The sequence below is a fragment of the Rhipicephalus microplus genome, chromosome 4 (genome assembly GCF_043290135.1).
Source record: "Rhipicephalus microplus isolate Deutch F79 chromosome 4, USDA_Rmic, whole genome shotgun sequence".
Classification (NCBI taxonomy): domain Eukaryota; kingdom Metazoa; phylum Arthropoda; class Arachnida; order Ixodida; family Ixodidae; genus Rhipicephalus; species Rhipicephalus microplus.
The window spans coordinates 57,952,896-57,980,714 of record NC_134703.1 but is presented as its reverse complement, the minus strand read 5'-3'; the positions used below and the strand labels follow the sequence as shown (position 1 = coordinate 57,980,714).

Genomic DNA, 27,819 nt, shown 5'->3' with positions numbered 1-27,819 from the left:
TTCAATGTTTAATTGGCTGAAAAAAAAAAAAACAGCAGAATTTTTGTTTGCACTATCGAAATAAACTGATGAAACATGAGAGCATGGAAAAAATGTATTCGCTTCATTTGAACATGGCACTTTCAGTATGACACTGTGGGCATGAATAAAGGTGAATGCATGGTTTGTTGCATGTAAGCACTTTGAGCATGTGTTAAAATATGTAGAGCAAAACAGTGCAATGTGGACGTTATTGAAGGAGCACCGTGAACCTCCACGAAGTGTACATGCCATTTGACACTTGGGGAGAAACACTGAGCACATTGTAATGCACTGTTATGTTTTTTTTTTCTTTTTTTGCCGAACTGAAACGTCCTGTATCTTGAGTTGCATGTGCAATGTACTTTTTGTTTATAGTTGAGCTCATTTATTGAAACCTCTGCATGAACAAATTTTCTATTGTGAGTTTTTTTTTTGCTTCTTTTATTGGTGAAGCTACAATACTGTGAGTTTCTCTTTGGTGTCTGGTTTGCAGTCTTTTACATAATAAAATTACAGCTAAGCAGCATTCACTTGCTTCGTGTCTTTGACACACTTGCTTTTTCACTGCATTCATCACCTCTCTCGCTGTGTGCTATTCGGGTTTCTATGGTGTTTTTTTTTTTTTTTGCATTGATAGCGATGTCATCAGATTCAACTGAGTTTTCTTTAAAACTTTTGTTTACCTAGCATGATTAGAAACTAAAGTACTGTTTTCTTTCAGATCCTTTAGGCATCTCTTGCTTACTTGTCTACTTGATGATCGGGCAGCGAAGGCTGCTTGCCCACTGAGCTGATATGGTATACAGACTGCTATAAGAATGTGCACCTTCGACTTACGAATGTTCACAAAATTCCCCGCAATACCATCTTAGACTAGAAGTATTAACAAATAGAAAAGCCCTGTTCTCGTAGTGTTATTCCAGTTCCCGTACTGTAAATGAGTGGTACAAGTATGACTGTCGCTAAGGAGGGAAGCGTCTGCAAAGTATAATGTATTTTTGATAACATTCAACATCAAGAAGACATACAGGCACGTGAGTGCAGAGCTGTAGTGAAGATAAGCATAGATCACTCAGCACAGCTTCACATATGAAATGTGGAAGGGGATGCTTGATTGAAGGCTCCGGTAGACTACAGAGTACCAGAAATTTTATAGGACTTTTATTGCAGCACATTATCTGTGGCAGTTACAAATAGGATGTACATGTTAGCTGCTTACCGTGGTTCATCAATTCTTTACTAATATCACGGGACGTCCAAATGTAATGTTGAAGCTGCACGAATGCGGGGGCTTGGCACCCAACCACAGCACTTGCATTTCAACTCTAATGAGATGTAAAAATACTTGTGCACTTGGAGTTCGTTAAAAAAGAGAAGCCACAGTGGTTAAAATTCAAGGTTCTCTGCTATGGCATGTCTCGTAATCGTATTGTGATTTTTGCTTAGAAACCTCTCTAACCTTTAGCAATGCTAATCACTTTTTTTGCAAGGTGGTCTGTACATGACACTATTTTTGAGATATGTGTTTTAAATATTCAAAGCAAAATGCATTGCCATTCAGGTTAACACTTATGCGACACATCTTTTTTTACATATGCTGACAAGCCTTAACTGAAAAAGATAGCAGTGTTCACATTGCAAACTTCTAATTTATGCTGTGCTAGATTCTTACTTTAGTCCTTTCCGCAACATCCAACGCTTGCACTGGACTCTGGATAAACAGAATTCAGTGTGGGACATGGAGAAAAAGCTCTGCCTACAAAATGAAGCTACAATATAAGGCTTATGACAACAATATGTATCCCAAATTTAGCAAAGACTTTCGTAAAAATGCAACAGCAAGGTGCACAAAATCAAATGGAACACTATTGCAGGAAGCAGGCAAACTAGGCATGGAACGATATTTCACAATTTCTAATATTCACAAACAATGTATAAATAAAAGTATGTTTGAATGGCACATGGCCAGTTTTGTGCACATATTTTCTGAGTGCAGAACTCGAATCCTTGCCTCTATGGATAAAAGGATCATGCTAAATATCAGGCTTATTCATGTACCAAGTCAAAGAGAGCCACAATGCTTCAAAGGTTGAATGAGTGTATTGTTTTAATCTTCAGTGTGTTATTATTCTCTAAATACATGGGAACAATGTCACAAATACCTTAACTCTAATGTAAAGTAAACGTTATTCATATAGTACTTTGTACTGCTTCACATTAGCCAAAAGTGCAGATTAAACAAACTTTTAGTTCCTTTGAAACCTTCTTTAGCAACTCTTCTGTATGGTTGTTGGACACAAGATTCAGGTGCCTGCCTGCTTAGAATACATTGATAATACTGAGAGATCCCCAAAGTAGTGTTGCTGTTTAGAGAATGTTTTAGTGTGTAGGATTTGTGATGCATGATGAGTACTTTCTTGGGTACTATTTCTTGGGTAATACACCTTTCTCTAGTCTATGATGTGAGACTGTAATCGCATTGCGTCGCATTGGTTCTCATTGTGATAGCATGATGTGTTTTGTCACAGTGCGCCTTGTGCAGCTTCCAGACAATTGTGAGATAAGACCCCTGTTGTAGAACACATTTGATTCACATGTCACACATACCTCTTGTAGCGCCCAGTATACTGGTTGGCATGAATATGGGATTGCATTGGCTTTACATTTCTTTAATTGGTCTTGGTTTGTAGATGTAGTTCAAGTATCTTTTCATATTGTACCTGTGCGTATGCGGGTTGGTTTAGGTTCCTTTAGGCTGCGTTTCATTTACTTTAGCAGTGTATTTTGACTGCCTATTATTGTTTGTGTAATCAACTTTTCTATAAAAATAGTGCTTTCATATTATTGCTTAGAGCAGTATGCATGCCCTGATAACTGCCTCTTACCCTTTATGCATTTAGTTCTGACTTTTTTTCTTATCTGAAAGGGAGTTATGGCTGCTCTATCAGCAATGTGATGCATATCCAACAGGAAAAACAAGTAATGCTCAAATCATATTCAAGCAAAGCCAGAATGGACACTGCTTGTTGGGCAGTCCCAGTCCAGAAAATTATTAAGATACAACTGCCAGCTTTTAAAAAGCTTTTGCCTAAGTGCATATTCAAAATGTCCCCTATGATTCACCTGTTGTGCACTTAAATTTTAAGTTTATGTTAAGAGAAAATATTTGCTCTGAAGGCTTATGCACACATTTCTATGGGAATCACGGAGCACATTTATTATTGAGCAGCACAGGTTTTAGGGAAAAAAATAGTATCTGTATTTTCATGTGTACTTTCATTGTGGCTGTCAGTATACTTTATCATAGTGATGTGAAGCGTTTTCTGTTGCACTGCCTGGAACAACAAGAAATATTGGTGTACTTGATACACGCTTGTTTGCTCTTTAGGATACCGAACATGCAGATTCGGAAGATGAAAGCCCTGCTTCAGGGAAGCAAGTCCTGGTTGGCATTTGTGCCATGGCCAAAAAATCTCAGTCCAAACCGATGAAAGAGATTCTCACGAGACTCGAAGAGTTTGAATACATCAAGACTGTCGTCTTCCCCGAGGAAGTCATTTTAAATGTGAGTCCTTTGGGGCCGGGAACTGGGAGAAGTTATTTTGTGGCTACGCATAAGTGTTTCTCGCTGGTGTATTCTCAGTGACTTACGACATCCTGACGGCCGAGTGTTGGCACTTGAACGGTTGTAGTTCTCCCGTATGTTAAAATAGTAATTTAGTAATAGTTTTTCTTTTTTACTTTTGTTACGCACTATATTAGAGCAGCTGAAAGAAACGTCTGCATGTAGCTGTGACTTCTTGTGTTCAAGTGAGTTAATTTTGAGAGAACATCTTGCTATTGTGTGTTTTCTGTTATATTCACGCAGGAACCAGTCGAAGAGTGGCCCTTATGCGACTGCCTCGTGTCCTTCCATTCCAAAGGGTTTCCCCTGAACAAAGCCATTGAATATTCTGAGCTCAGAAATCCTTTCATTGTCAACGATCTTTTCATGCAGTATGACATCCAAGACAGGTATGTACTCGGCTAAACTTTGATTTTGTGGTCTTAATTTTGAAAAAAAATGGGGGTAGGGGGTAGGTTCTCAATTTTTTAACCAAAATTTATGTAAAAAAAGTGAAGCAATGAAAGAAACTTGGCAGACTTAACAATTATATAGATACTGTTGTTTTTTAAGCATGCTGTATTGTGCATCGAAACCTGCGGTTGGCTATTCAAAAGTTCCGAGTAGCCAACTGCAATTTTCTAGGACGTGCTCATCTACAGGCATGCTGCTTAGTTATGTTCTAAAAACGTTGGGAAGACCAATGAAGAATGTTGTTCAACACCGTTTGCAGAAATTGAAGTACTGCGAGAAAAAATATTTTAATAACAGCACCCCTTCTGGTTCCTAGTATATTTTTTGAGCTTCTGTATCCAAACAGTAATGTGCCATTACTGACGAGCTTTGTTTTTGTTCATGCAGGAGAAAAGTGTACAGCATTCTTGAAGGTGCTGGCATTGAATTGCCGAGATATGCAGTCCTCGACAGAGAATCAGCGGATGAAAGACGTACGTTCTTGTTTATATTGGTGTCTTTGTCACTTGCATGTTCAGCGCTGTGTGCACTTTTTCAATGCTCAGGTCAGTTTTTTTGTATTCAATTCATAGTAGTACAGGCTTTGTATTCAATTCATAGTAGTACAGGCTGTTAGAGGTAACATGAAAAGGGTGGCCCTGTTTCATGGAGTGCTGCAATTGGCACCGTGCAAAGTTTTGCAGCGCAAGCGCAAACGCTGCCAGAGGTGAAGTTAGCTGCGTGTCAACTTAGGCACAACGGGCGAAACCTAGGTTGTGTGCGCACTTGACCAGAGCATGTTGGTGGAAGTGGGACGAACTGTAGTAGACGATGCGCTGCTAACCCCGGCTCTGGCACTGATTGAGCTTGAGCCGCAATACTTCGCACACAGCACCTGCTTGGTGATCCTAGGAGCATGGCAATGCGCGCCGTGTTATATTTCTAACAGTGGGCTTACCTGTACAAGTAAATGTGATATGACTGTCCCATGTCGTTATTCCGATGACATGACAGCTCTATGTGGTTATTCCAAGCAGGGAAACTGGGTAAGTACGCCAGCTCCATTTTAGCCTTTTCACTATGTTTTTTATACTTCACATGCCTGTAAATGTGTTGATGATTTAAAAAGCAATCAGTGCACATTTTATAACAAGAACAACACAAAGAGAAATGAACAGCACTCTGTCAATCCTGTTTTTCTCACCGTTTTTCTTTTAACACCGTGTATCAACTGGCCTAACAGCTAACTTCGCCATATTGTCATTACTGCTGCATCGACGAAAGGTAAAAAAAAAAAATACTCCTCCTTCATTCTGATCTCTCTCACTATTCAGAACGAGAACTTGTTGAGGGTGAAGATCACGTTGAAGTGAACGGAGTGACTTTCAACAAGCCCTTTGTGGAAAAGCCCATTTCAGCCGAAGATCACAACATATACATTTACTACCCAACAAGTGCGGGAGGAGGCAGCCAGCGCCTTTTTCGCAAGGTGAGTCTCATTGTCTGGCCAATGCTTCACGAGCAGATAATTCTGTTTCATGCATGGCTGTATCATTTTTATGTTTAAGTAAGCAATGGTTTTCATCTACAATCATGTCATGGAAACATTTATACGTTACCATTCTCAAAAAGAGAAGTGCATTCTCATCGGTTTGCCATCAGAATTGTGTACATTACCTCAAAATTTTCTGTCATTTAACCTATAGAAATTTGAATATTGAAACAGCCTCTGCAGTGTTTTTGATCGCAAGAGTATAACGGTGAATCTTGTGAACCAATGTACACGAATCATACTGCATGTTTGTGTTGCATCGATATGCCTAGACTCTTGATAGAGTATAGCAGTATTGAACCTAAACAACAGAATGCCACTTCAATTTAATAATTAGCTGTACCTGGACTATTCTATGGTGTCTTTTCTGAACACTTTGCTGTGTTTACTAATGTGTGAAGTGAGGGTTTTTTTTTTTTCAGGTTTTTGCTATCTGAGGTTGACCCTCGCATTACGATTGCATACTAAAATTCAAGTAATTTAAAAATTGCAATGACCCACATCATTCCTTTATTTTTGTGTAATTGTTTTCTGGCAGAAATTTCACCCGTCGTGATACAGTCGTGGTTGCATTACAATAGAGTAAATACAGTGCTAAGTATGTTGTAAGAAAACTAGTATGGTATGTGTATGCATTTCTCTGATCAGAATATCCTCGATAATTTTTCTTTGCTTTTAAGATTGGTAGCAGGAGCAGCGTCTACTCCCCGGAGAGTAGAGTGAGAAAGACTGGATCGTTCATCTATGAAGAGTTCATGCCCACTGATGGCACCGATGTCAAGGTAACCGCTTTTATCACATTCAGTTTACGCTGCGTTACTACTTGATGAATGCCGCTCGGCAATCGTACGGCCAGTATTCCGTGCCAGTAATCGGTGATAGGACGAATAACAGCTGTGCAAATGAGGCGCTGCCGTGTTCTTACTGCTTTGTCATGCTACACCTTGTGAACTACGTATAACATTCCAGGTGTACACAGTTGGGCCAGACTATGCGCACGCAGAGGCACGCAAGTCCCCTGCGCTGGACGGGAAAGTGGAGCGTGACAAGGAAGGCAAAGAAGTGCGCTACCCTGTCATCTTGACCAACACTGAGAAGCTGATTGCTCGCAAGGTCTGCCTGGCCTTTAAGGTAATACTGCAACAGTTGCCTGGTGCTTTGGTCATGCTGTCTTCCCACTTGGTCTATAATTCCTTTCGGTCCTCCAAACTATACGTTTCAGCAGATAGAATCCATTTTGTGCCTGTGCTCACAACTAGTGTTACATTGTTCTGAAAAGGAGAAAAATAAAATCACTGGTAGTCCACTCGGTAAAATGTGCCCAACAGCCGTAAAAGTTATAGAAAAGCTTGCCAAGTTTCGCTTACAAAAAGCTTTGGTTTTGAGTGCTTTCGTGTTGCTTGTTTTTAGTGCTGATTTTATAACCAGGACTGGGAATGTCTAGCTACCAAACTGCAGCTATTTTAGTCCGCTCCAAGTACAGTCAACCACAAAAGTTTACAGACCACACGAGTGCATCACCAAGAGCCTGTTCTTGACACTTTCACTACGTCAGTGGTAATCAACAGCAGCGCTGGGCCCGAAATCCACATCTCTCTATATCGATGGCCTGACTATTTTCACACTTGGCACAAATATCTTTTGCCTTCAACTTCTTGACACGACGCCCTCTTCAGCAGCCGTGGCTATGTACTTATATCTCTTGAACACACTATAAGCACAACTGTGACCAGTCGCTATCTTTCATGCGAACTGTTATCTTTTGAACAGCACACCATTCAAAGCGAGCTGTCGTAGTAATAATTTTGCTATCGAAGTGGAAGTGTGGTGCTCATATTGCAGATACTAGGTGCTTTGGGTGAAAACGACGAACAGTGTTCTTTGTCACTGTACAAAACTGATACTATACACTTGAACCCCTTTATAAGAGACAGCTATTTTTGTCTTTTGTATGAGGCATCTCTAATAGGTAGGGTACCATCCATGCCTTTTCTTATCCACCCCTATTTCAGTATACGCGCGCAGGTGTCTTTTATACCAATTTTTCTCTTACATCAATGTCTTATAAAGGGGCTCAACTGTACCAGTGACTAACAAGAAGACCAGTCTCTGGCAAAGCTCTGCGATCGATGGTAGATGGCAGAGACAGGCAATGTGGCATGCGCTCACTTGTCCATAAAGTTTTGCGGTCAACTGTATGTGTTGTGTACTCACGCCATAAAGTAAAAGATCTAAGTGTCAGATCTAAGTATTAAATTGTTGGTCCTCTCAGTTCAAGCATGGTGTGGTTGCCTCACATCGCAAGTTGTGTCGCAGTAGAGCCACAACTAAGATTTGTACCTAACCTGTGCGGCAATTTGATGGCTTTTAGAGGTCGTTGCTAAAAAAGTTGTAAAGCTTCTTCATAGTCTTCTTTGTGTTTTAACAGTCTTTGTGTTTCTATTGTTGCCCGCTGTGTTCGAGTCCTCTGTCGAAACCTTGTTGCAGCAAACTGTCTGCGGCTTTGACCTGCTGAGGGCCAACGGCAAGTCGTATGTGTGCGACGTGAATGGCTTCAGCTTTGTGAAGAACTCGATGAAGTACTACGACGACTGTGCCAAGATCTTGGGCAACATGATTCTGCGGGAGCTGGCCCCACAGCTCCACATCCCCTGGTCCATGCCTTTCCAGCTGGACGATCCTCCAATCGTGCCCACTACCTTTGGGAAAATGTGTGTGCCCTTCTTGTCTTGGCTTCTGCCTTGCACTGTACCCGCATGCCCCGCCGCGGTGGTCTAGTGGCTAAGGTACTCGACTGCTGACACGCAGGTCGCGGGATCGAATCCCGGCTGCGGCGGCTGCATTTTCAATGGAGGCAGAATTGTTCTAGGCCCGTGTTCTCAGATTTGGGAGCACGTTAAAGAACCCCAGGTGGTCGAAATTTCTGGAGCCCTTCACTACGGCGTCTCTCATAATCATATCATGGTTTTGGTACGTGAAACCCTACAAATCCATCCACTGTACCTGCTGCGGTGGCCAGTAGTTATGGTGACCCAAAGGTCGAGAGGTCGAATCCAGGTCGCTGTGGCCTCATTTTGATGGAGATGAGATACTACAGACCAATGTACTTGGATTTAGTTTAACGTTAAAGAATTCCAGGTAATATCTAAAGCCATCTGCTCCGGCGTCCGTCAGTCATGCCATAATTTTTTTTGTATTAAACCTCAACAGTTATTATTCTGCTTTAACCATAGTTACGTACACAAATTTGATGTCATTGTGCCTGTGCACTCGCTGTTAGTTTGATTTACAAGCTTTGACTGAAAATGTCAGCAACACTTGGCAAGTCTTGACAACGGTTCTTTGTGAATAAAAGGTTACTCTGTGCGAAGTCAACTCCAATTGTGAGGCCGCTTTTATTGTTTTGGATTTCAAAAGTTATAAGCATTTCGTTGCCATAAGCGAGCAAAACCAATTCGAAAATGTGTGTTTCAAAAATGTCCATATTTTGTGAAATGTGCACCGCGGCACTGAGGAGCGACGAAGAGTTGGACGATTAAGTGCCAATTATTTGTGCTTTGTTTGTGCTGCATTGCTCATTTATCTGAGTACTTGACTTTCCAACTTGCCAAACTTGCCATTGTAACCTTTACCAAGAAGAAAGTCTATTATTCGGTTGGGAATTTGGATATGATCATAGCTTGTACTGGCACAGGCATGCTAAAGTTGGGCACTTCTTTTCTTTAGTTCAAGTGGTATTGTAAATAGGTATCTCCTTTCATAGTAAGGAAGCACGGTTTGTTTTATAATAAACTAAATGGTGAGAGTCAGGCTAAGGCTTATGGTTTCATGGATCGTCATTGTCATCAGTCTTGAAAAATAAAGCCTCATTTTGCCATTTAAGAATATGCTGTGAAAGTGATACTACGTTAGACAAAGTTAAATCGCTCAAAGGGACGCCAAAGTTGACAATCTGAATGATCTTTATGTTGGCTATACATCAGCACTAGTTATAAAATTGGTTACATGGTAACAATAACACCTGTGTCTACGAAAGTCATGAGGAGTTTATTTTTTAGAAGGGCCTGTGTAAGATGTGAAGCTTTTGCACTGCTGTTCACTGCCAGCAGCACATCAAGAAAAATCTGGTCTTACAGATCTGGTGTGAACATTTTTCCATGCTTGTGAAATCGGACAAGCTCTCAAGATATTATGCTGCATCACACTTGAAGATGTAATCTGCCGAAAAATGAAGCTTCCTAGGATTGCATTTCAATAGCAGCTCAAAACATAACACTAGGTACATCCCCGCCCTACAAAAGCAGTGAGCTCAGTCGCATAATGGTATAGGTGTGCAAGAAAGAGGGCTTCTATTGTGTTACATTTGTGGACGTGGTAAGTAGCAGAAGTGTAGTGTTTAATTTCCCTTACATTGCTTATGTGTGATGTATATAATGGTATTGTCTCTGCCATGCTTCCGGATGTTTTTAGCACTAGGAACGGTAGAAACTGTTGTTATTGCGTACATTGTTTCTGAATATTCGAAGGGGGTGGGGGGAGTTCCATTAAAACTATTTGACGTGAGCAAATAAAAAGAAATGCTGAATGCTTCTAAAGTCTTCAGCAAATTTCTTGCAAGGAAATTAAATGGTAGACTGTGTTCTCCTTTTTTTATGGTGTGGCCAAAGTGGACAGACTGGTGCAGAATTACCGAGACAGTGGCTGTGTTGTGAAACCACTATTTTGAAACAAACATTGAAAAATAAAACATAATGAGTATAGGGGAGACAGGGAGTTTGGAAAACCTTTAGTAAAAAAATCAATACGAGATACCGCACGCTTGATCCACAGCTAGGGTATTAGAGAGACTGAAGTACACCGGTTTACCATCAAAATTGTGTAAACTATATGCATTATCACTCCAATAAAGTTACATCTGATGAGATTTTCACGCCCTGAGCTTGGATGCTTGAAGTCACATTCTCTGCTTGAATTCGCCTAGGTAATGTGTATAGTGTTATTGAGCACATGTGGGTTTTGGCCCAGTGCTCTGTGTGGAAACGTCATACAGATTTGCAAATATTCTCTGCTCTCCAGGATGGAACTGAGATGTGTCATTGCTGTCATTCGTCATGGGGATCGCACGCCTAAGCAAAAGATGAAAATGGAGGTGAAGCACCCAAAGTAAGTGCATTCTTATCAGCTGTGTTCTTCATTTTGCGCCCAGTGCCGTACCAGTGTCAAGTCTTTTGTTTTTACAGGTTCTTTGAGCTTTTTGAGCATTACGGAGGCTTCAAGGATGGCCACATCAAATTAAAGAAGCCAAAGCAGCTGCAGGCATGTGGCATACTTTATTTCTCTTTACTAATAACAATATTTACAAATTACTTCTAAGGCAAGCTAAAAAAAAACTATAAATTAGATTAGGCCAATGAAACACACTTTCCATACTGTCTTTTTGTTAATTTTACAATCATACATTATTTGAAAAGTAAATTATTAGACCAATGTTTCAGTGTTTAAAATTTACCTGAGATCTCATTGGCAGCACTTTAGTGCATATTTTTACTACTTGGTCTATTGTTGCTTAGTGAAAATTCTTTCATCATGCTATGTTAATTCATTGGGTTTTTTTATACTACATAGTATGTTTTCACCAATAAAAACTGGTCTAAGCTTGATAAGATGCCATCCACAAATAGACATGACAAGCTGATGCGAGAGCTTCAAGGTGGCTTCACTAGCGTTTTGTTTTTGAGTACTTCCTTGTATCCCAAGCCTGTTTTGTAGAAAAAGCAGCTTTTCCTAATATTGTGGAAATGTGATCTATCAATACAAGTGAAGTAAGCTTGCTCTTTAATGCCCTTTTGAAGGACGCTTAGAAAATGATTGCTTATATTGGCAGTCTACTCTTCAAGAGTGCCAGCAAGTTGCTTCTAACGGAAGTGCAAATTCGGTTATTCTCAAAATAGGATCAAATTGAAAGGCCGATTGCTCTGCTTCACATGCAGAGTACCATGCTGTGTATTGCAAATGGATATAACCACCGATTACATATAACTTAATTAATTGTATAAAATGAAAGGCTAGCAGTGTCTCCTCATAAGGAATGCGTAAGCACACATCAATTGCCTTGAACATCTTGTGTTCCTATTTTATTTAAGATAGTTACCCTGCTCTCTGTCGTCGGCATCATGAGCTTTTCCACAGCAGTTATATGCCCCCATGGCTAGCAGAGGGTATACCTCTCTGCCTTTGGCAGTGCATCTTCTCAATAGCAGTTTTGTTCACGTAGTGGTAGGCAAGCCAGCTCTTTATAAAGCTAACTGAACTGCCTCTTTGATAATGTTCCTATTGAAATGTCCTCTGTGTGTGCCTTCATGCTATGTGTGCCTTCATGCTATGTGTGCCTTCATGCTATGTCTGCTGCGTATAGGTTTCTTACTGCTAGACTGGGAAGCTACTACACTAACGTTTGTGAAAGCCACGAAGCTGTTTAATTTTTGAAGTGAAGAGGGATAGCGATAAGAGGCTGGAAATCTTGTGGGAGGAGTTGAAAGAAGCTAATTCTTCAGGTTGTACGTTAAAGTAATCACACTGAATTCAAAAATCAAAGCAAGGTTCATTACACAATTGTACGTTTGTTTCTTTTCTTCAGAAAAATGACCTGATTCTTCGAAGGAACGATAAAATATGTGACGTAAGCAATTGACCTCGTTTGTTCCGAGGTTCAGACATGCGATAAACTTACGAGGAGAAAAGAAAATAATATTGACTTTCTATTCTAATTTACACTATCGTTAATCTCTTTCTATTGATGAAATGTTGAGTGTCCTTTAAGAGTAATCTACTAGTGCAGCCCTTATTGGTTGGCAGAGGCATTGCCACATGCCACCTTTGTTTTAGATTCTGTGCTTTTTTCTGCAAAAGACATTGCATCCAAATAAACGTTTGTCTGTCTTCTTAAACCTTTCAGGAGATCTTGGACATATCACGGTTTCTTCTCAGTGAAATTGAACACAAGTCTGATCCTGAAGTCGAAGAAAACAAAGTGAAGCTGGAGCAGCTCAAATCTGTTCTTGAAATGTAAGGGTTTATATTTTGATTGGTGTTGTTACTACACTAAAGCCTCGATGTAACAAACATGAATATAACTAAATGTCGGTTGCAATGAAGCAAATGAAAAATAGTCTTGCAATAAACAGTGTTGGTAACAACCTTTTATAATGAATTTTTGGATATAACGAAATTGTTTTCTTGTGAGATGTAACTTTGTTCCAATGAGGTTAAAGTGTTTAGTCGGATGAAACTTGGAAAAGTTCGGAGGGAAGCCCCCCGCCCAATCGACCAAAGCGCGACAGCCAACCACCTTCGCGATTTAAGAAATAGTCCCGCTTACACACTCGGCAATGTTCTCTGAAAGAGGAGTCGCCCTCCGTCCATCTCGTGACGACAGTGTGGAGTGCGTGGCCATTTGTGCAGGCGTGTGTGCATGTGCTTTTGAGGTGAAAGTTCTGTGGACTTTTAAAGTCGTAACTGACTCTAGTACATTGGCGAATCAAGAGGGGGGACGGTAGGGGCGATCAGCCCCTCCAAATGTCTGTGTCAGCACCCCTTCCCCTCACTTTTGTGCTTGTCGTCCACCTCCAGTCACCAATCAGCACTAATGAGTGAAACACTGTGACCACACATTAACAGTATTTATGCTATATAGGGGTATTTCTGCTAGAAAGAACAAAGTCATGACCACGCCCCCCTCTCTAGTGTTACTTCAGGGGACAGCCCCCCCCCCCCCCCCCCTAAAATGAGTGGCGGGATCCGCCCCTGCAGTAGTACGCTGATGTTTCTAGTGTATGTTCTCCTGACCCGAATTGAATGCATGCAGGTATGGACATTTTTCTGGCATCAATCGTAAGGTGCAGCTGAAATACCAGCCCAAAGGAAGGCCACGACATTCAAGCAGCGACGAAGGCAAGCCTATATACTAAGCGGACTGCTGTCAAGCCTGTCGTTACAGATGAAGCTGCATCTGATGCAGAATTGCTTCATACCTTTTATTTCTTCAGAAATGCATACCCACAGTAGACCTATATTGGCAAAAACTCAATTTCTTCACTATGTTAAACAATTTATAACTGTTTTCATTATGATAAGGGTCCGACAGTGTTCAGCAATGAACCTTACTCAAGTTAACAAAGTTATGCTTTCATCCGAGAATTCCATTTCTTTTCTTGGGTAATTTGAAGTTTTCATGCACTAGTGTACAGATATTAATATACAATTATCGGCACTCAACAAATGAGCGTCAATCGGCAAGGGTCTGCAACCAGGGCAATAATTACAAGCTCATGGTCTACAAACTGTTGATCAATGTTAAGGAGTGCAAACCTGCTTGATTAAAATATGTACATGCACAATAACGCTGTAGAAATATGTGGCCAGAATGTCGTCATGGCTGTCATAGGGTAGGCTCAGCAATACTTACAAATCTCTTAATGGAGAGGGCCTCGTGGGCATCATTGCTGATCTCATATATTTTCATACTTTACTACTGCTTAAAAGTGCATTCAGTGTGCAGTTGTTACAACTTGACACTCGCTTTCATTCGAACGTGTTTTGCACTAGCCAGACATTATTTTGCTCCCTCACGTATTTGTGTAGTTATAAGCCCTCCAGTTTGCAAAATTATGCATTTATCACAACTGTATTCTGCAAGTCTCCTTGTTAATTCTGTGCAGTGCAGTAAGGGATCACGTCAGCCACTGAATATTTGGCTGCATGTTTTGGAAAAGGGAAGGCTGAAACATAGTGTGCTACTAAGCATTTTTGTACACCTATATTCAGAGGGCGTTCAATAGGGGCACCCTTTTTTTGGTCCTGTTTCATGCTTGACTGATGCAACTCGCGTCACTCGCTGCACTATGCAGTAGTTGGCGAGACACACTGTAACTTACACGGATAGTTACGGTTCACCTTTCATTTATGTTTTGCTTGCAATTTTCGCCTGTTGGTGCGTGCATTGTTCCTCCTCAGACTACCCTAGGGAACCCTCGCTGGTGCTCATTCTGAAGTGGGGAGGTGAGCTGACGCCAGCGGGCAGGGTGCAGGCTGAAGAACTGGGCCGAGTCTTCAGATGTATGTACCCAGGTGGACAAGGTACGCTTGGCAGCTCGGTCTCGCTGGTACTGGCACATTGCAGAGCTCCCAGCACGCAGCCTCATACCCTCCACGGCTCTAGTTGATCCCCACAGCATGTGGAAGCTGACGATAGCACCCGGGGTCACATCAGAATGACATCAGTGTGCCTTTGTTGGCATCTGTTAGCATGTTGTCAACAGCTAGGTGGTAGCAGCTAAGAACTAGCAATAATTGCCAGTAATAGTTAATAATGAATTAAATGCTTGATTGTGGCTGCCAGTTATTGTATCTCACTTTTTATGGGGTAAAGTCCAGAATTCTTGTTTTTTTCCCCCTAAATTGTTATAGTTGGTTTAATTTAATGCAACAACAGTTGTAACCTTATTATTAAGGTGCTTGTTAAAAGAGCTAAGGTAGTTGAAATTAATGTGGAACTGTCCGCACCCATAGCCATGGTGTCTTCACAGTGCACTAGTTGCTTTGGGACATTGAACGTACAATTGTAAAAAATTTATATCCTTAAAAGATAAGTTGAAACCTCTGTGAGAGCAATAAGCTGAAGATGGTGGCATCATGAGTTTTAACCCCTAAATGTTCCCTCACAATGAGGGAACATTTATGGTTTAAAATTAACAAGCAATCATATTTTTTAGAATATTAATTCATATTTTACACGTAACGCATGTTAACCTATCTTACAATCTTACATTTTATAGAATTGTAATGTATCTTTTACTCGTAACGTATCTGGACCTATGTTTTCAAATGCTTTGGAATCTTAGAACTTTTTTGCATAGAACGAACGATGTGGCCCTGGGTGCTTTCTTTTGACTGAAATAGTGTTCCTGTTTGGCTTTTGTAGTTGTAACTGCCATTGGATGCCACTCCTTAAGTTCTGCCGTGAGCTGTAGCCCACGAATGCTAGTCACCGTAGTGCTGTTCCCATAGAACTGGATGATTTGTAGTCGCATCATTTATTATTTGTCCTAAGTGTGCCAGTACTACTTGACCATTGTGTTCGCTTGCCCCCTCTTTCGGTGTTTACCCGTCGTCTTTGAACTACTGTATTTACCTCTAGTTACGTCTTTTAAGGGCATTAACTTGAAGGCTTGAAATAGCTTTGATAGTTCCTTTAAATTGAATCTTGCCTTATTTTTGTCTAGTACTAAAAATTACTTCTGCTCAGACCATTGTTTCATGCTAGAGAGGTCTCCTAACCCTTCGATAAATACATATTGAATTGAAAAGCAGCTCTCTCTATATTTTGTTTTGCATCGTGAGCTGTTTTAGATGCGGAGCATCTTATACTCGCGCCTTGTAGTGCGCCGTCCGCACCGCTTCTCGAACATTCGACAGCTGACGTGCGCGCATGCGCCGTCGCGCCGTCGCCCACTCTTCCACCATCTGTGCATCCCTTCCTCCTCTACACACCGCGCGCGCTTCACTCCTCCACCATCTGTGCACCCTTCCTCCTCTACACACCGCGTTCGACATCTACAATTCTCCTGATTCTCCAGTGGACGCGCATGTGGCGTCGCGCTTCGAGAACATTCAACAGCTGACAGTGCATGCGCCGTCGTGCTGTATATAAACTCAAGGTCGGCGCTCGCTCGCTCAGTTGCCGCTCGTCGGTTGGTTTGTACGGCGCGTCGACGTCCAAGGTCGCGGTGAAATGAATTCCAACGAATCCACAAACACAATGATCGACGTCCCTTCGACCAGCGCCGCCCTTTCGCATACGTGTGTACGTGTTCACTCATTTAACACCCCCTCCTACAACCACGTTAACCAATTTAGCCATCGACCCAAGTAAGTCGCAATTTAACACCCCATTTCACAACCACGTTAACCAATTTAGCCATCGACCCAAGTAAGTCGCACTTTAACACCCCGTTAACCAATTATATGCTCCGCATCCTCCTCAGTGTTCCCCCGAGGGAAGCTGTGGGCAATTTTTTTTTCATCATAAAAACAATAAATTAAGAACTTAAGGTAATGGCTATCGTACCATTCTTAAGAATAACTTCGTGTTGGAGTGGATTTCTGACAATTTATTCGGTAGCAAAGTCCCATCTTGCCTCAGTTCTGCTTCGTGTCTGTAGAAGTGTGCTATGAGCACATAATTAGTTGCAAGTTTGTTTTGCTGATAATAGATGTTTGTGTGTGTAGCAGTCTTACGTTGCCACCTGTGCTACAAGAGTAAAACAGAGAGGGGGAGCCATCTTGCGTTTTCTGAAAAGCACTGTATGGAAAAATTGAAGCACTGGAAAAACAGCAATACACGAAGTAGCGTATACTGAGGCTTTTTGAAGTGATTTATACGCATAAAGTTTATTACTCTTCTAAAATCTATTGCTATTGATGTTGGAAGTGATTTATTCATAAGAAATGTTAGTGATGCCACACTTTTGCAATAACATAGATAAATATTTGCTGCCCCCCTTTCTAGTTGTTACTAATAAGTGCATACTATACTGTTAGACATGATTTAGCTGTATTGCCGTGTATAAGGCTGATCTGGATGTCTATGGTGTGAAAATAAGGACCAACAGAAAATTAACCTTGTTGCACTAAAAGTTAGCCTAGCGTGCCCAAAAACAAGCATAATATTAAAATCTTTCAACTCTTCTTCATAGATGACGACACTATTTAACGATTACCTCGTATCAGATCTGGCTCAAATACTTGGACTTTCAAAGCGCACTTTAGTTATTCAAGCCTGCAACATTTGGAGGCTGCTTTGTCATATGAACAGTGACCATCAAGGGGTTAATAGGTTGAACCACGACCGAGGTGTTATGGTCGGTAGCATGTTTCCGCCTAATAGTTCAATGTTGACGCTGGCACCCTTTCTTTCTTTTGGAGACCGTTCTAGTGTGGACTAATTGCAGTTATAGTGCCTGTATTATATCTCGATGTTACTAGACCAGCTATGACAAGTTAGATTTTTTATGTCTCGGGAGTACTACTGTCAAGTGCTTGTCTAATCTCCGCTAATAGTTTGCTGAATAGGCTGCATAACAAGCCCAATTCAAAAATTTTTCAAGTAAATACAGTACTGCACGAGTCCTTGTCATGTGTTCATAAACTTGTCAAGCTGTGCCGTAAATTTATTATTGTTCTTGTTTGTTCGAAGTGTTGTCAAATTCCCTACCAATTGCTGCTGTGGCTTTTGTTGCTGCTGATGTGTGCTTGTTCTTTGTGCGTTTTTCTTTATTTTTTGCTTGATTGTTGTGCCACTGCAAGGTCTTTGCCGCTCACTAGTCTGACACACATGTAAGCTTGCTAGTTACTTTGTTATCTTTTCACATATTTTATAAATAATTCGCCACTGTGGTCTAGTGGCTAAGGTACTCGGCTGCTGACCCGCAGATCGCGGGATTGAATCCTGGCTGTGGCGGCTGCATTTCCGATGGAGGCGGAAATGTTGTAGGCCCGTGTACTCAGATTTGGGTGCACGTTAAAGAACCCCAGGTGGTCGAAATTTCCGGAGCCCTCCACTATGGCGTCTCTCATAATCATATGGTGGTTTTGGGACGTTAAACCCTACATATCAATCAATCATTTATGAATAATTCGTAATTGCGCACACATACTTCATCGTAACAGCCACGCGAAGCTCAGTCGCTAGTAACGTGCTTCTCTCCAGCTCGCAGCCAGCAATTCAGCATGTTGTCAACAGCTAGGTGGTAGCAGCTAAGGACTTGCAATAATTGCCAGTAATTGTTAATAATCAATTAATCATTGCCACTGAGAAATACAGCTTCCTTCCCAACAAACAACGCCACTGCACCTTGCGCTACTGCAACTTACTCCAAGGCATCCAGTCAGCCTCCAGTTGCACCTGTATTCTTTAGAAAAGAATTGGAAAATTACATTCTCGCTTTCTGGAATGTTTTAGCGATACAGGACGTTCGAGAAAACGACTGCTTGTAGAGAATGTTCGCGTATAAGATGTGAGATGACAACTGAATACATTATCCTGCTATGGCTAAAAAAGCCATTTTACTTGTACATGAAACTATGTTACATACAATTAGAGGTAAACAATCACCAGATTCAGCTTCGGTGTTTTGAACTACTATGCACTTGGGCAGTTAAATGCAGCTAATTATTGTAAATCATTTAGAAGGAGAGTAAGATAATTTAACCAGCCTTTCGTTTTTTTGGTCTCAGTGATATTTAGATTTAGAAACGTGGCTAAATATTGAACCATTGAAATGTATATTTTCTAATTAACACATTTTCTGGGAAATAGGCCATTGACAGAGCTATCTTTGGTCAGTACCTGTAAGAGCCAAAGTAGCGACGAACTTGCGTTGATACAAAGAAGTATGGTCTATCTAACGAGAACTCAAGCTTTAAAAAACATCTAATGCAAGAACATATTGAGATCTTTGATCTTTGTAAATATGGTTGCTCTTGAAGCACTACTTATGGCTTATCAGTCGTAACGGTGTTATGCTTTGGCACTTAGCTACTTCACACAATGTGCCATGTTCAGTTTCAAGCCACAGCTGATTCATGCAAATTTTTAATTCGTACAATCAAGGTGCATTGCTTTAAAAATTCTAGGGTATTGAAATTATTTCGTCCTAGTGTTCTTTTTTTTTTTTTGCAGCCAGCTTCACTTATTAGGGGCGCAGAACATTTACAACTTCACCAATTAAGCTACCTGGCTTGGCAGCAGGCGGTTAGATAGTGAGCGAGCAAGGGCCCTGCTTCAGTGCACAGCGCAATTTTTCTACTTTGCCAGCATTTGTTTGAAATATTCAGTTGCTGCTTGTTCTTCGCACGCCCTTCGTGAATAGTGGAATGCCATCAACCATTCTCAACGGCTTCGATCGAGGAAACGAGTGAGCATGACTAAAGGCTTTTCTCATGCTTCCGTAGCTTCATTAATGCTGAATTATCTGTATACTACTTAATGTGGTATCTCTTCCAGATATCTTTTTTTCAACTTTCTCTTTAGCAAGGATTAAATGTTTTGTGTAAAAAAGAAAAAAGGTAATATCTTGGAATGTATTAAGAAAGTGTGAAGAAAAAGAAAGTATTAATTATCAGCGGTCATTAGGTTGGTGGTAGCTCTCAGTGTGACGGCGCTGATTTTTTTGGAAGGCTGGTGTTAAGGGCATCTGTATTGCCATGGATTGTGTCTAGATTGCACATTCTACCATAAATGATTTAGCGAATTACAAATCTTAACTTTTACAGTAACATTCAAAGGAAGCATTACATTTTACATGTTAGCTTGTTCTTCTTTAATCTCAGACTTAGTGCCCAGAAGTGGGTTTCAACTCTAATTTATAATTAAAGGAGAGCAAAAAAAATTCAAAAACTTGTGACCAATCACTGTGTGAATATTAATTTCATAGGGAGAATTTATACTACCTACCCGTGTAAAGTTTCGTGTCTAAGTGTTTTGTCTGAAATAGAAATAGGTGTGTTATTCACTGTACAACATAATTTCGCCCACACTATTGAGGTGACATTTTCTAAGCGCATTTGCCTACTGCTTCTAAATAATGCTAAGGGTAACGTGCATTTATAGTGCAATAGTAGTAGCTAACCATAGCACTCCAAGTTTTTCTTTGCATAGCGATCTGCTTGCATGCAATTTATTATGCTTAGGTATGGGAGTATGATATCAGTGAAGCCAATCAGGTATTGTAATTTTTCCGTGCTGTCTTATTTTTCGCAGCATTGTTCATCACACCTAAATATAAACTGGTAGCAAGAGCTTCCTTCTTTTTTTATATTGCAACTTTCTAAAGGAAAACTGATCAATACAGATGTCATTCCTGGAAGGTCAGTCAAATTGACTAAAACAAAACAAAATTAGCTACCTTAAAATCCCAAGCAAGGGCCCCTCCTGCAATAAGTCGAACTTATTGGCAAAGTAGGGGGTACCAGTTTTATTAGCACCAAAATGCAAGATGGCGGCATCGAAGTTTTCTTGCTGGGGAAAAAAAAAGAAAAGAGTGCATGTGGACTTCTTCAAAAGCCTTCTTGACCTAGTTAGTCGCATAACACATTGGAACAACTGCTCACAAACCCAAGAGACAAAATGGCAATGTGATCAGATTGCGGAAGGCATGGCATGGAAGCACCTCGGACAATGAGTCTACGCAGCAGCGCTAAGCAACACAGATCTTGGTGGCTTTACTCTCGCTGACTGCATTTTCGTAGGTATGATTGTGGAGTAAAAGTCTCAAAGGCCATGCTTTCACTTGTGGGACCCTAAAAATCATCATGTGTCGTGCTAATTTTGGTGCGCAGTCATGTGGAAAAAATATGAAAATGTAATGACAAATTTCAAATGCAGGCGCTCGGACGTTGGGCTTCTAAGCAGGATTGGATGGGATTCAACCAGTCCAGTTTTGCATCGATGCGCAGCATTATTATGATGGGTGTGGAGTGAAGGAGAGAGGGAGGGGGTGCACTCTTGGAACAGCCTTGAAATTTGAAATTGGTAGGGAAGTTGGAGGTGGTGCTTGCTGGGAAATTCATTGTAGATATTTAGAAAGAATATGATGCCAGTTTATCTTTAGGTAGCATCAGGTAAATGCTTGCAGTTGTTGTCACCTCAAGGAAATCGATCAAGTGTTAGCGAGCAGCAATAGACATGTTCACGATGTTGTTGTCCATGGTTCGATGAGCTGTGCTTACCAAAAAGCGATTCGAAATCGCCTTGTTGTTCTGAACTTGTCATTAGTGTTTCAAACGTCAATGTTTTAGTCTTGAAAGTCCTACGGGCAGAGTAATATGCAATTGTAGATGAACACAAAATTAGCAAAGGTTTCTTTCTTTGCTGCTTTTTCAATTTGGTAAATATTTATCTGATTGACAGTTCTTGTGCACCAATCTCGGTTTGCAGATTGATCTGTCAGTGATGCATTACAATCTCACGCAGTTGAGCTGTTTCTCAAGAGGAGTGTATTAACTTATACTTTATCATCTTCATTTAATTTGCCCATGATAGCACATTTGCCTGCCATTAAAAGCATGGCAAGGCAATGTGCGTAGCAAAATATAAAACATAGGCATAATAGTATTGTAGGGAAACTCCAACAAAATGCAAGAACTGATTTACTAGATTTCTAAAAGCGCAGAGTAGCCAGCAGAAAAGTGCAATTAATATTTTTTTTTTTCTGACGGCTAATGCATAAATTGACAGTATCTCACCTCATTAAGTTGTATATCATAGGGTCTGTCACTTTGTTCAGCCGCTGAAATATTTTTTACAATTATTTAGAGAAACATTAAATGTTGCAGAATTCAGAGAGTTACTCGTTATATGCAGACCTATAACATTGTCAATTTCTACGTTAACCGCTCAAGTGTTGAACATTGTAGCCAGGAATTAGACTCTTCGATCTGACTGTGTGGTGCCATGACGTTGAGAATGGTTTTTGTCTGGACAAACCACTAGGGGGCTACATTGTGCTGTTATTATTTTATGATGCGCTGACCGACTCTAGGTGAATACGCTGGCACTCGAGGACTGGGATTACTGCGCCTGCACAGCACCTTCCGTCATGACCTCAAGATTTACGCCTCAGACGAGGGCAGAGTGCAAATGACGGCTGCAGCTTTTGCCAAGGCAAGGAGCTATTTTGGTATTTCACTTGTATACCTTATGTATAGTACTAGTCAGTAAATGTAAATCTCTTTAATGAAACTGCTGCACTAATACGATTGACTTGACACTTGGGTTCTGTGCCTCTGCTCCTCTCTCAGCAAGCGAAACTTCTCTTAAACAGAACACATTTTTTCTGGTCCTTTCAGGTTCTCTTTGTTCTGTTTACTGTGCTTATGCAATGGCTGCTAGCTTTTTGTTTGAGATGTGGGTTTAAAATTGCAAATACGGCCGTTATTTAGACTCAACATTAGACAGTTATAGTATACCAGGCTTAGTGGGATGGCAGGCTTATCATGATAGCGGAATCGAAGTGTGCATGCACAGATATGTACGTTACTCTTGCCGTTTTCGTACGTGTGCTATTTCATCGAATTTAACGTTACCGTGATGTACGTGGTGTACGTAAACAAGGCAGCGCTTTCGGACGCCCGCTTCGAAGCGATTTTGGCGTAGTTGTGGAAATATTCAGTTCGTTCACAAGCCAACGACTGTTTAAAATGGATTTGCTTGCTTTCAGTTAGCTTCGATGACCGAGTATTATGGATAAGCTAGCGTAATTTTTGAGATAGCTTCCCATTTTGAACATCTGAAAGCCTAGCTAGAAGGTCGATGTGAACAAATGGGCAACATAAGTGTTAGTGCGTTTTCTACGTGGTTCATATTTATTTATATTTATTGTTAATAAATTAAACTTGTAACAATGCTTCATATGGTGACGCAGGCAAACATTCTCGTTTTCATTTCCTTTTCACTGTTCTTTAACTTATCAACCCTCTGATAGGTGGCACCACCATCCATCCCAGCTGGGGCACGTAAACCACGTACACGCTATTTCGCTAAAGTATAAAATTCTGTCCGTAACAAACGTTTGCTGCATGGTATCGCTATTCCTTTAAACCTCGCTATCATGCTAACAGTATACTATAACTCTCTACTTATTACATTTCTTTTAAAGACGATAGTCTTTCATAGGGACCTTCGACACAAAAACTTTGGTCTGCCTGCCTGCCTGCCTGCCTGCCTGCCTGCCTGTCTGTCTGTCTGTCTGTCTGTCTGTCTGTCTGTATGTATGTATGTATGTATGTATGTTTGTCTGTTTGTCCATCGTTACCGCGATTCGGGTACTCTAAACAGCACCAGCCGATACCCTGAACGGCCGATCCCATTTGCAGCACCCACCTATGTATCTCAAGATTCAACGTTCATACGTGTGCGATTGTCAATTAAAAAGCAATTATTGCGCAGATCTCACGCACCAGAACAACACGTATATATTCTGCATGTTCGTCTTTTACTAGAAAAGGCATACATAAGTAATTCTAAAAACCGTAGCGCTTATCACCCTGCGCTGACCATGCAACGCTTGCACGAAGAAGCGAGTGTTTCCAACGCTTTGCTAAGACGACATGGTGGTGGCACCTACCCGTCGCCTTGCGTTCTACACCTTATCACCTCTGAGACAGGCCCGCATGTCCGTCTAAGGGCTACGGGCTTTGTTTTCCAAATAAAACTGCCAGATGGCGCTCATGTCTCACAAGTGACGTGACTTGATGAGCTCGTTCGCCTCCACTGCACGCTCGAGGCACTAACGAGTGCCTCCGGAATACCATTCAACAATTTTCTTGCGCAGAACATCAAAGAAATGTTTTGTTCACTTTCTCCACACGTAAGACTACCATCTTTCGACGACATTTGCAGATTACAAGCAGATACGGGGCCAATTTTTTCATGATCATTTATAGCGATACTTGTATGTGCTCTTTCAGGGTCAATGGCCTGTATTATCTGTGTCAAATGAAAGGCAAACAGCGGCAAGCCTTCGCGATGGTATAGTGCGTGCCGTCCACTTATCACCGTGGAAAGGCACGCATATATGCGCAGAGCTGCCGAACAGGACGTGCGCGCCTGTCAATCGTGATAAGTGTATGGCGTGCATTATACCATCGTGAAGGCTTGCTGCTGTTCGGGTTTCATTTGACGCTGATAGTACATGCTCTGCATGTTAAAAAGAACTCCAAGTGGTCGAAATTTCCGGAGCCCTCCACTACGGCGTCTCTCATAATCAGTGGTGGTTTTGGGACGTTAAACCTCGCATTTTTCTAAAATAAATAAATAAATAAAAATAAATAAATAAAAAATAAATAAATATCAATCAGTACATGCTCTGCGAGCACCTTAAGGATAGTTAATGTGTGCAGGTATGTCATCACTTGTATGTTTAAAAAGCATGCCCCTTTCATTACTCATGCTTGGCCTGTGCTTACAATTTGCAGGAATACATGGGATTTCTTTATTGCGCCGATGTCTCACTGTTCTTTTTTCGCTTTACTGCTGTAGTGTGCCGGCTCATTTTAGTTTCATTCTTTGGGTCGTTTCCACTTCTCACGCCTGCAAAACCGATGACTGTCTCATTTAGATTCTTTCAGGGTGTGACTATTTTGTTACTCTCTCGTTTATTGCTCCCAGGGGCATGATTACACCTGTTTTTATGTAGGTGCTAACTGACACAATTGATGCCACTATAGTTGTTTTCCTTTTTGGGGACTCTCAGACACTGCTTCTGTCTCGTTGGCAATGAGACTAAGGATTATTGTAGGTTTCTGGTTTGTTTTGACTTTTCGGATGCGCAAAGCTGTACAGTTTTCTTCATTTTTCTTCACGTTGTGGAAGCGCGTGACAGTTTCTCTGCTGGGAGTCTAGCGGCGATTCCCCCGAATCGGTGCTTTATTGTGAATCACAATCTGATTTATTGGATGTGAGCCTGTCATGTGAGGACAGTTTCATTTTGGACAGTTTATCAATACGTGGCACAGTCGTGCTTACAGAGTTGCCTATGTAATTTTCTTTAAAATGTGAAAAAAAGCAGGCGAGGGTTTGGCGGATCATATAAATGGCTTCGCGGACTCCCTAGGATCCGCGGATGCCCATTTGAGAACCACTGACTTACGCCTTGCAACTGACTGCTTAACTTTTAACATGCTACTCACGCTATTTTACACTTCTAGGGTCTTCTGGCTTTAGAAGGTGAATTAACGCCGATTCTTGTCCAAATGGTAAAATCGGCAAACACGAACGGGCTACTGGACAACGACTGTGACTCCAGCAAGTATCAGAACATGTGAGTTGAAAACTTTTGCTACAACATCAGGCAGGAGGTCAGTGGGGGGATGATCAGACCCACATTTTTTGCTAATTGCACAGTTCGAATCCTAAAATATTGTTGAATTCTGTCATGTTTACATTCTAAGATAATCATACAGGGCTTAGCTGTGACCTTAACCAAATCAGAGTTGACAAAATTGACAGAGGCAGTCTTTGAGAACATATCGGAATCTGACAGTGCCTAGGAATTAGCACCAATGGTTGGTGCTTGGCCATGTTGGGTGCTCCCTTGAAACCAACAAACCCCTTTATGGAATGCTTTTGGTGCATAGAAACTTGCTGTATATTTTCTTTTGTGCAAATAAAAAATATTAAGGGGCTCTCAAACTGGAACATGATGCCACCTAATTTTTGTGGTTCATTGCAGGGGCCCGCTGTCATGGTAACTTTACGAGTGACTTGATGGTAGCTTTACGAGTGACTTGATAGCCAGGAGAAGCAGTTTCCACAGCTTACTATTGCACCAACACTATGCTTCAGTCATTATTTGTTTATAATATTGTTTTGTTCATAATTGATTGTGAACACTTTTTGCATGCTGTATTAGTTATGACATCCTGCTTAGTTGTAGTATAGTTGCATTTTTTACAACACGATTGTGCATGTTTACTTCTACTAAAAGAAAACTCTTGTTGCATTGTGTTTAGTTGTTTGTGCCCCTTTGAAATCAATTATTTGTTGACAATACTGCAAACAGTGTCCATCTGCAATTTATATTTGAGGTAACGGTGGTGTGAGAGTGGAACAAACATGCTCACCACTATCACACTATATGAGTTTGAAATTAATGGGTGTAAGCTATTCTCAGTGAAGCTCACGGAGCTTTGGAAGTTTACATAGCTAAACCATTTTTACTCTCACAACAATGTGGAGGTTTACAAAATTGACTGTGAAGTAAGTACTAGCACGCAACAGTCACTTCCTTTGGTCTGACGATTCAGTTTATATATTCATTTGACACCCTCCCCCCCCCACACACACGCGCGCGCCTGCACACACATGCATGCACACACATACACACACAAACACACGCACACACACACGCACAGAGAGACAGAGAGAATTTTGGCTTTGCTCAGGCTACATTGAGCTTACAAGCAGTATGACTGTGGTATTTACAACTTGGGGCAGATTTACTTGAAAATGACAAATACAATTCAGCTGACAGCACTAAAGAAGTTGCCATGTAAAGCATTTGTTTTTAGGATTAGATAGTACTAGTTGCTAGCATAGGTCGGCGAACTCATTCATCAGTCGATTCTCTCGGACTCGCTGAGACTCAAATCAAGCCGCGAGTCTGAGTGAGTCCGGGTGAGTAATATTTTGGCGAGCTTGAAACCGAGTGAGTCGGTTTGAAGAAATATTTAGTAAGTCTGAGTGAGTACAAATAAGAAATGTTTTAGCTAATTTGAGTCCGAGTGAGTCCAATGCGCAATATATATTTGTTAAGTGAGTCTTGAGCGAGTTTCACTTTTGTTTGCAGACTTGTGCTCTTATCTGCTCATCTTCAGCATTACTACGAGGCTTACCCAGATTCATGTTTATACTCACATTTAGCCACAAGTATCCCAAAACAGTTTCATTCATATACCTTATGAATATTTAATAATTGGAGGCATAAACTACGTAGGTGGTGCCTTTCACTCTCCCTCCAGCAACTCTTCCGGGAAATTCTTGATAAATATATTTTATGCTGTCATCTCTTTCAATAAAAATGTGCTTGCTGGTTTGCAACCACTCATGAATCGTATTTGAAGCTACTATATTAAATGTCACCAAGAAGAGCACCGATTATGTGAGATGTTGGTGTTAAAGTGCGTGGACACCATGATCGAAAAAGGCTAATTCTAGACTTACGGACTCATCGAGTCATCTCACTCGGACTCGCTCAGACTCAGATCGAGCCGTGAGTCTGAGTGAGTCCGAATAAGTAATAATTTGGTGAACTTGAGTCCAAGTGAGTCCTGTTGAAGAAAACTTTTGTGAGTGTAAGAGTGAGTCCGACTCAGGAAAATTTCAGTTAGTCAGTGTTCCAATGAATCCTAAGCGCAAAACATGTTTCATGAGTGAGTCTGATTGAGCTCCACGATTTTTGCAGACCTATGGTTGCAAGTAATTTTTGGTTGCAGTGCCAGGGGCGCAATGTAGTATCAAGCAATTCTGAGCTCTTTATTTCACAGACGGGTTGTAAATAAATTTCTTTTGTGAAGGCTAAGACTTATGTGTGCTACGCTTTCATGCACTCTCTGCCACAGTGTTTAGCTTGTG

General features: G+C 41.0%; 1 protein-coding gene across 21 annotated transcripts in view; it reads left to right on the top strand.

The window, feature by feature from the left end:
- The window catches only part of l(1)G0196 (inositol hexakisphosphate and diphosphoinositol-pentakisphosphate kinase), a 71,334-nt gene that overhangs the window by 2,901 nt on the left and 40,614 nt on the right, over window positions 1-27,819 (top strand). For 11 of the 21 annotated variants that reach the window (XM_037422940.2, XM_037422941.2, XM_037422957.2 and 8 more), the window contains 15 exons: window positions 3,410-3,586; window positions 3,890-4,035; window positions 4,487-4,572; window positions 5,413-5,567; window positions 6,311-6,412; window positions 6,600-6,761; window positions 8,118-8,341; window positions 10,707-10,793; window positions 10,871-10,946; window positions 12,586-12,695; window positions 13,495-13,580; window positions 14,643-14,765; window positions 19,559-19,603; window positions 22,229-22,350; window positions 25,395-25,507. In XM_037422940.2, the coding sequence (XP_037278837.2) occupies window positions 3,410-3,586; window positions 3,890-4,035; window positions 4,487-4,572; window positions 5,413-5,567; window positions 6,311-6,412; window positions 6,600-6,761; window positions 8,118-8,341; window positions 10,707-10,793; window positions 10,871-10,946; window positions 12,586-12,695; window positions 13,495-13,580; window positions 14,643-14,765; window positions 19,559-19,603; window positions 22,229-22,350; window positions 25,395-25,507 (1,814 nt within the window). Of the gene's footprint in view, window positions 1-800; window positions 820-3,409; window positions 3,587-3,889; window positions 4,036-4,486; window positions 4,573-5,412; window positions 5,568-6,310; window positions 6,413-6,599; window positions 6,762-8,117; window positions 8,342-10,706; window positions 10,794-10,870; window positions 10,947-12,585; window positions 12,696-13,494; window positions 13,581-14,642; window positions 14,766-19,558; window positions 19,604-22,228; window positions 22,351-25,394; window positions 25,508-27,819 lie in introns of those variants that run through there. The other 10 variants (XM_037422946.2, XM_037422945.2, XM_037422959.2 and 7 more) reach the window with 7 other exon arrangements.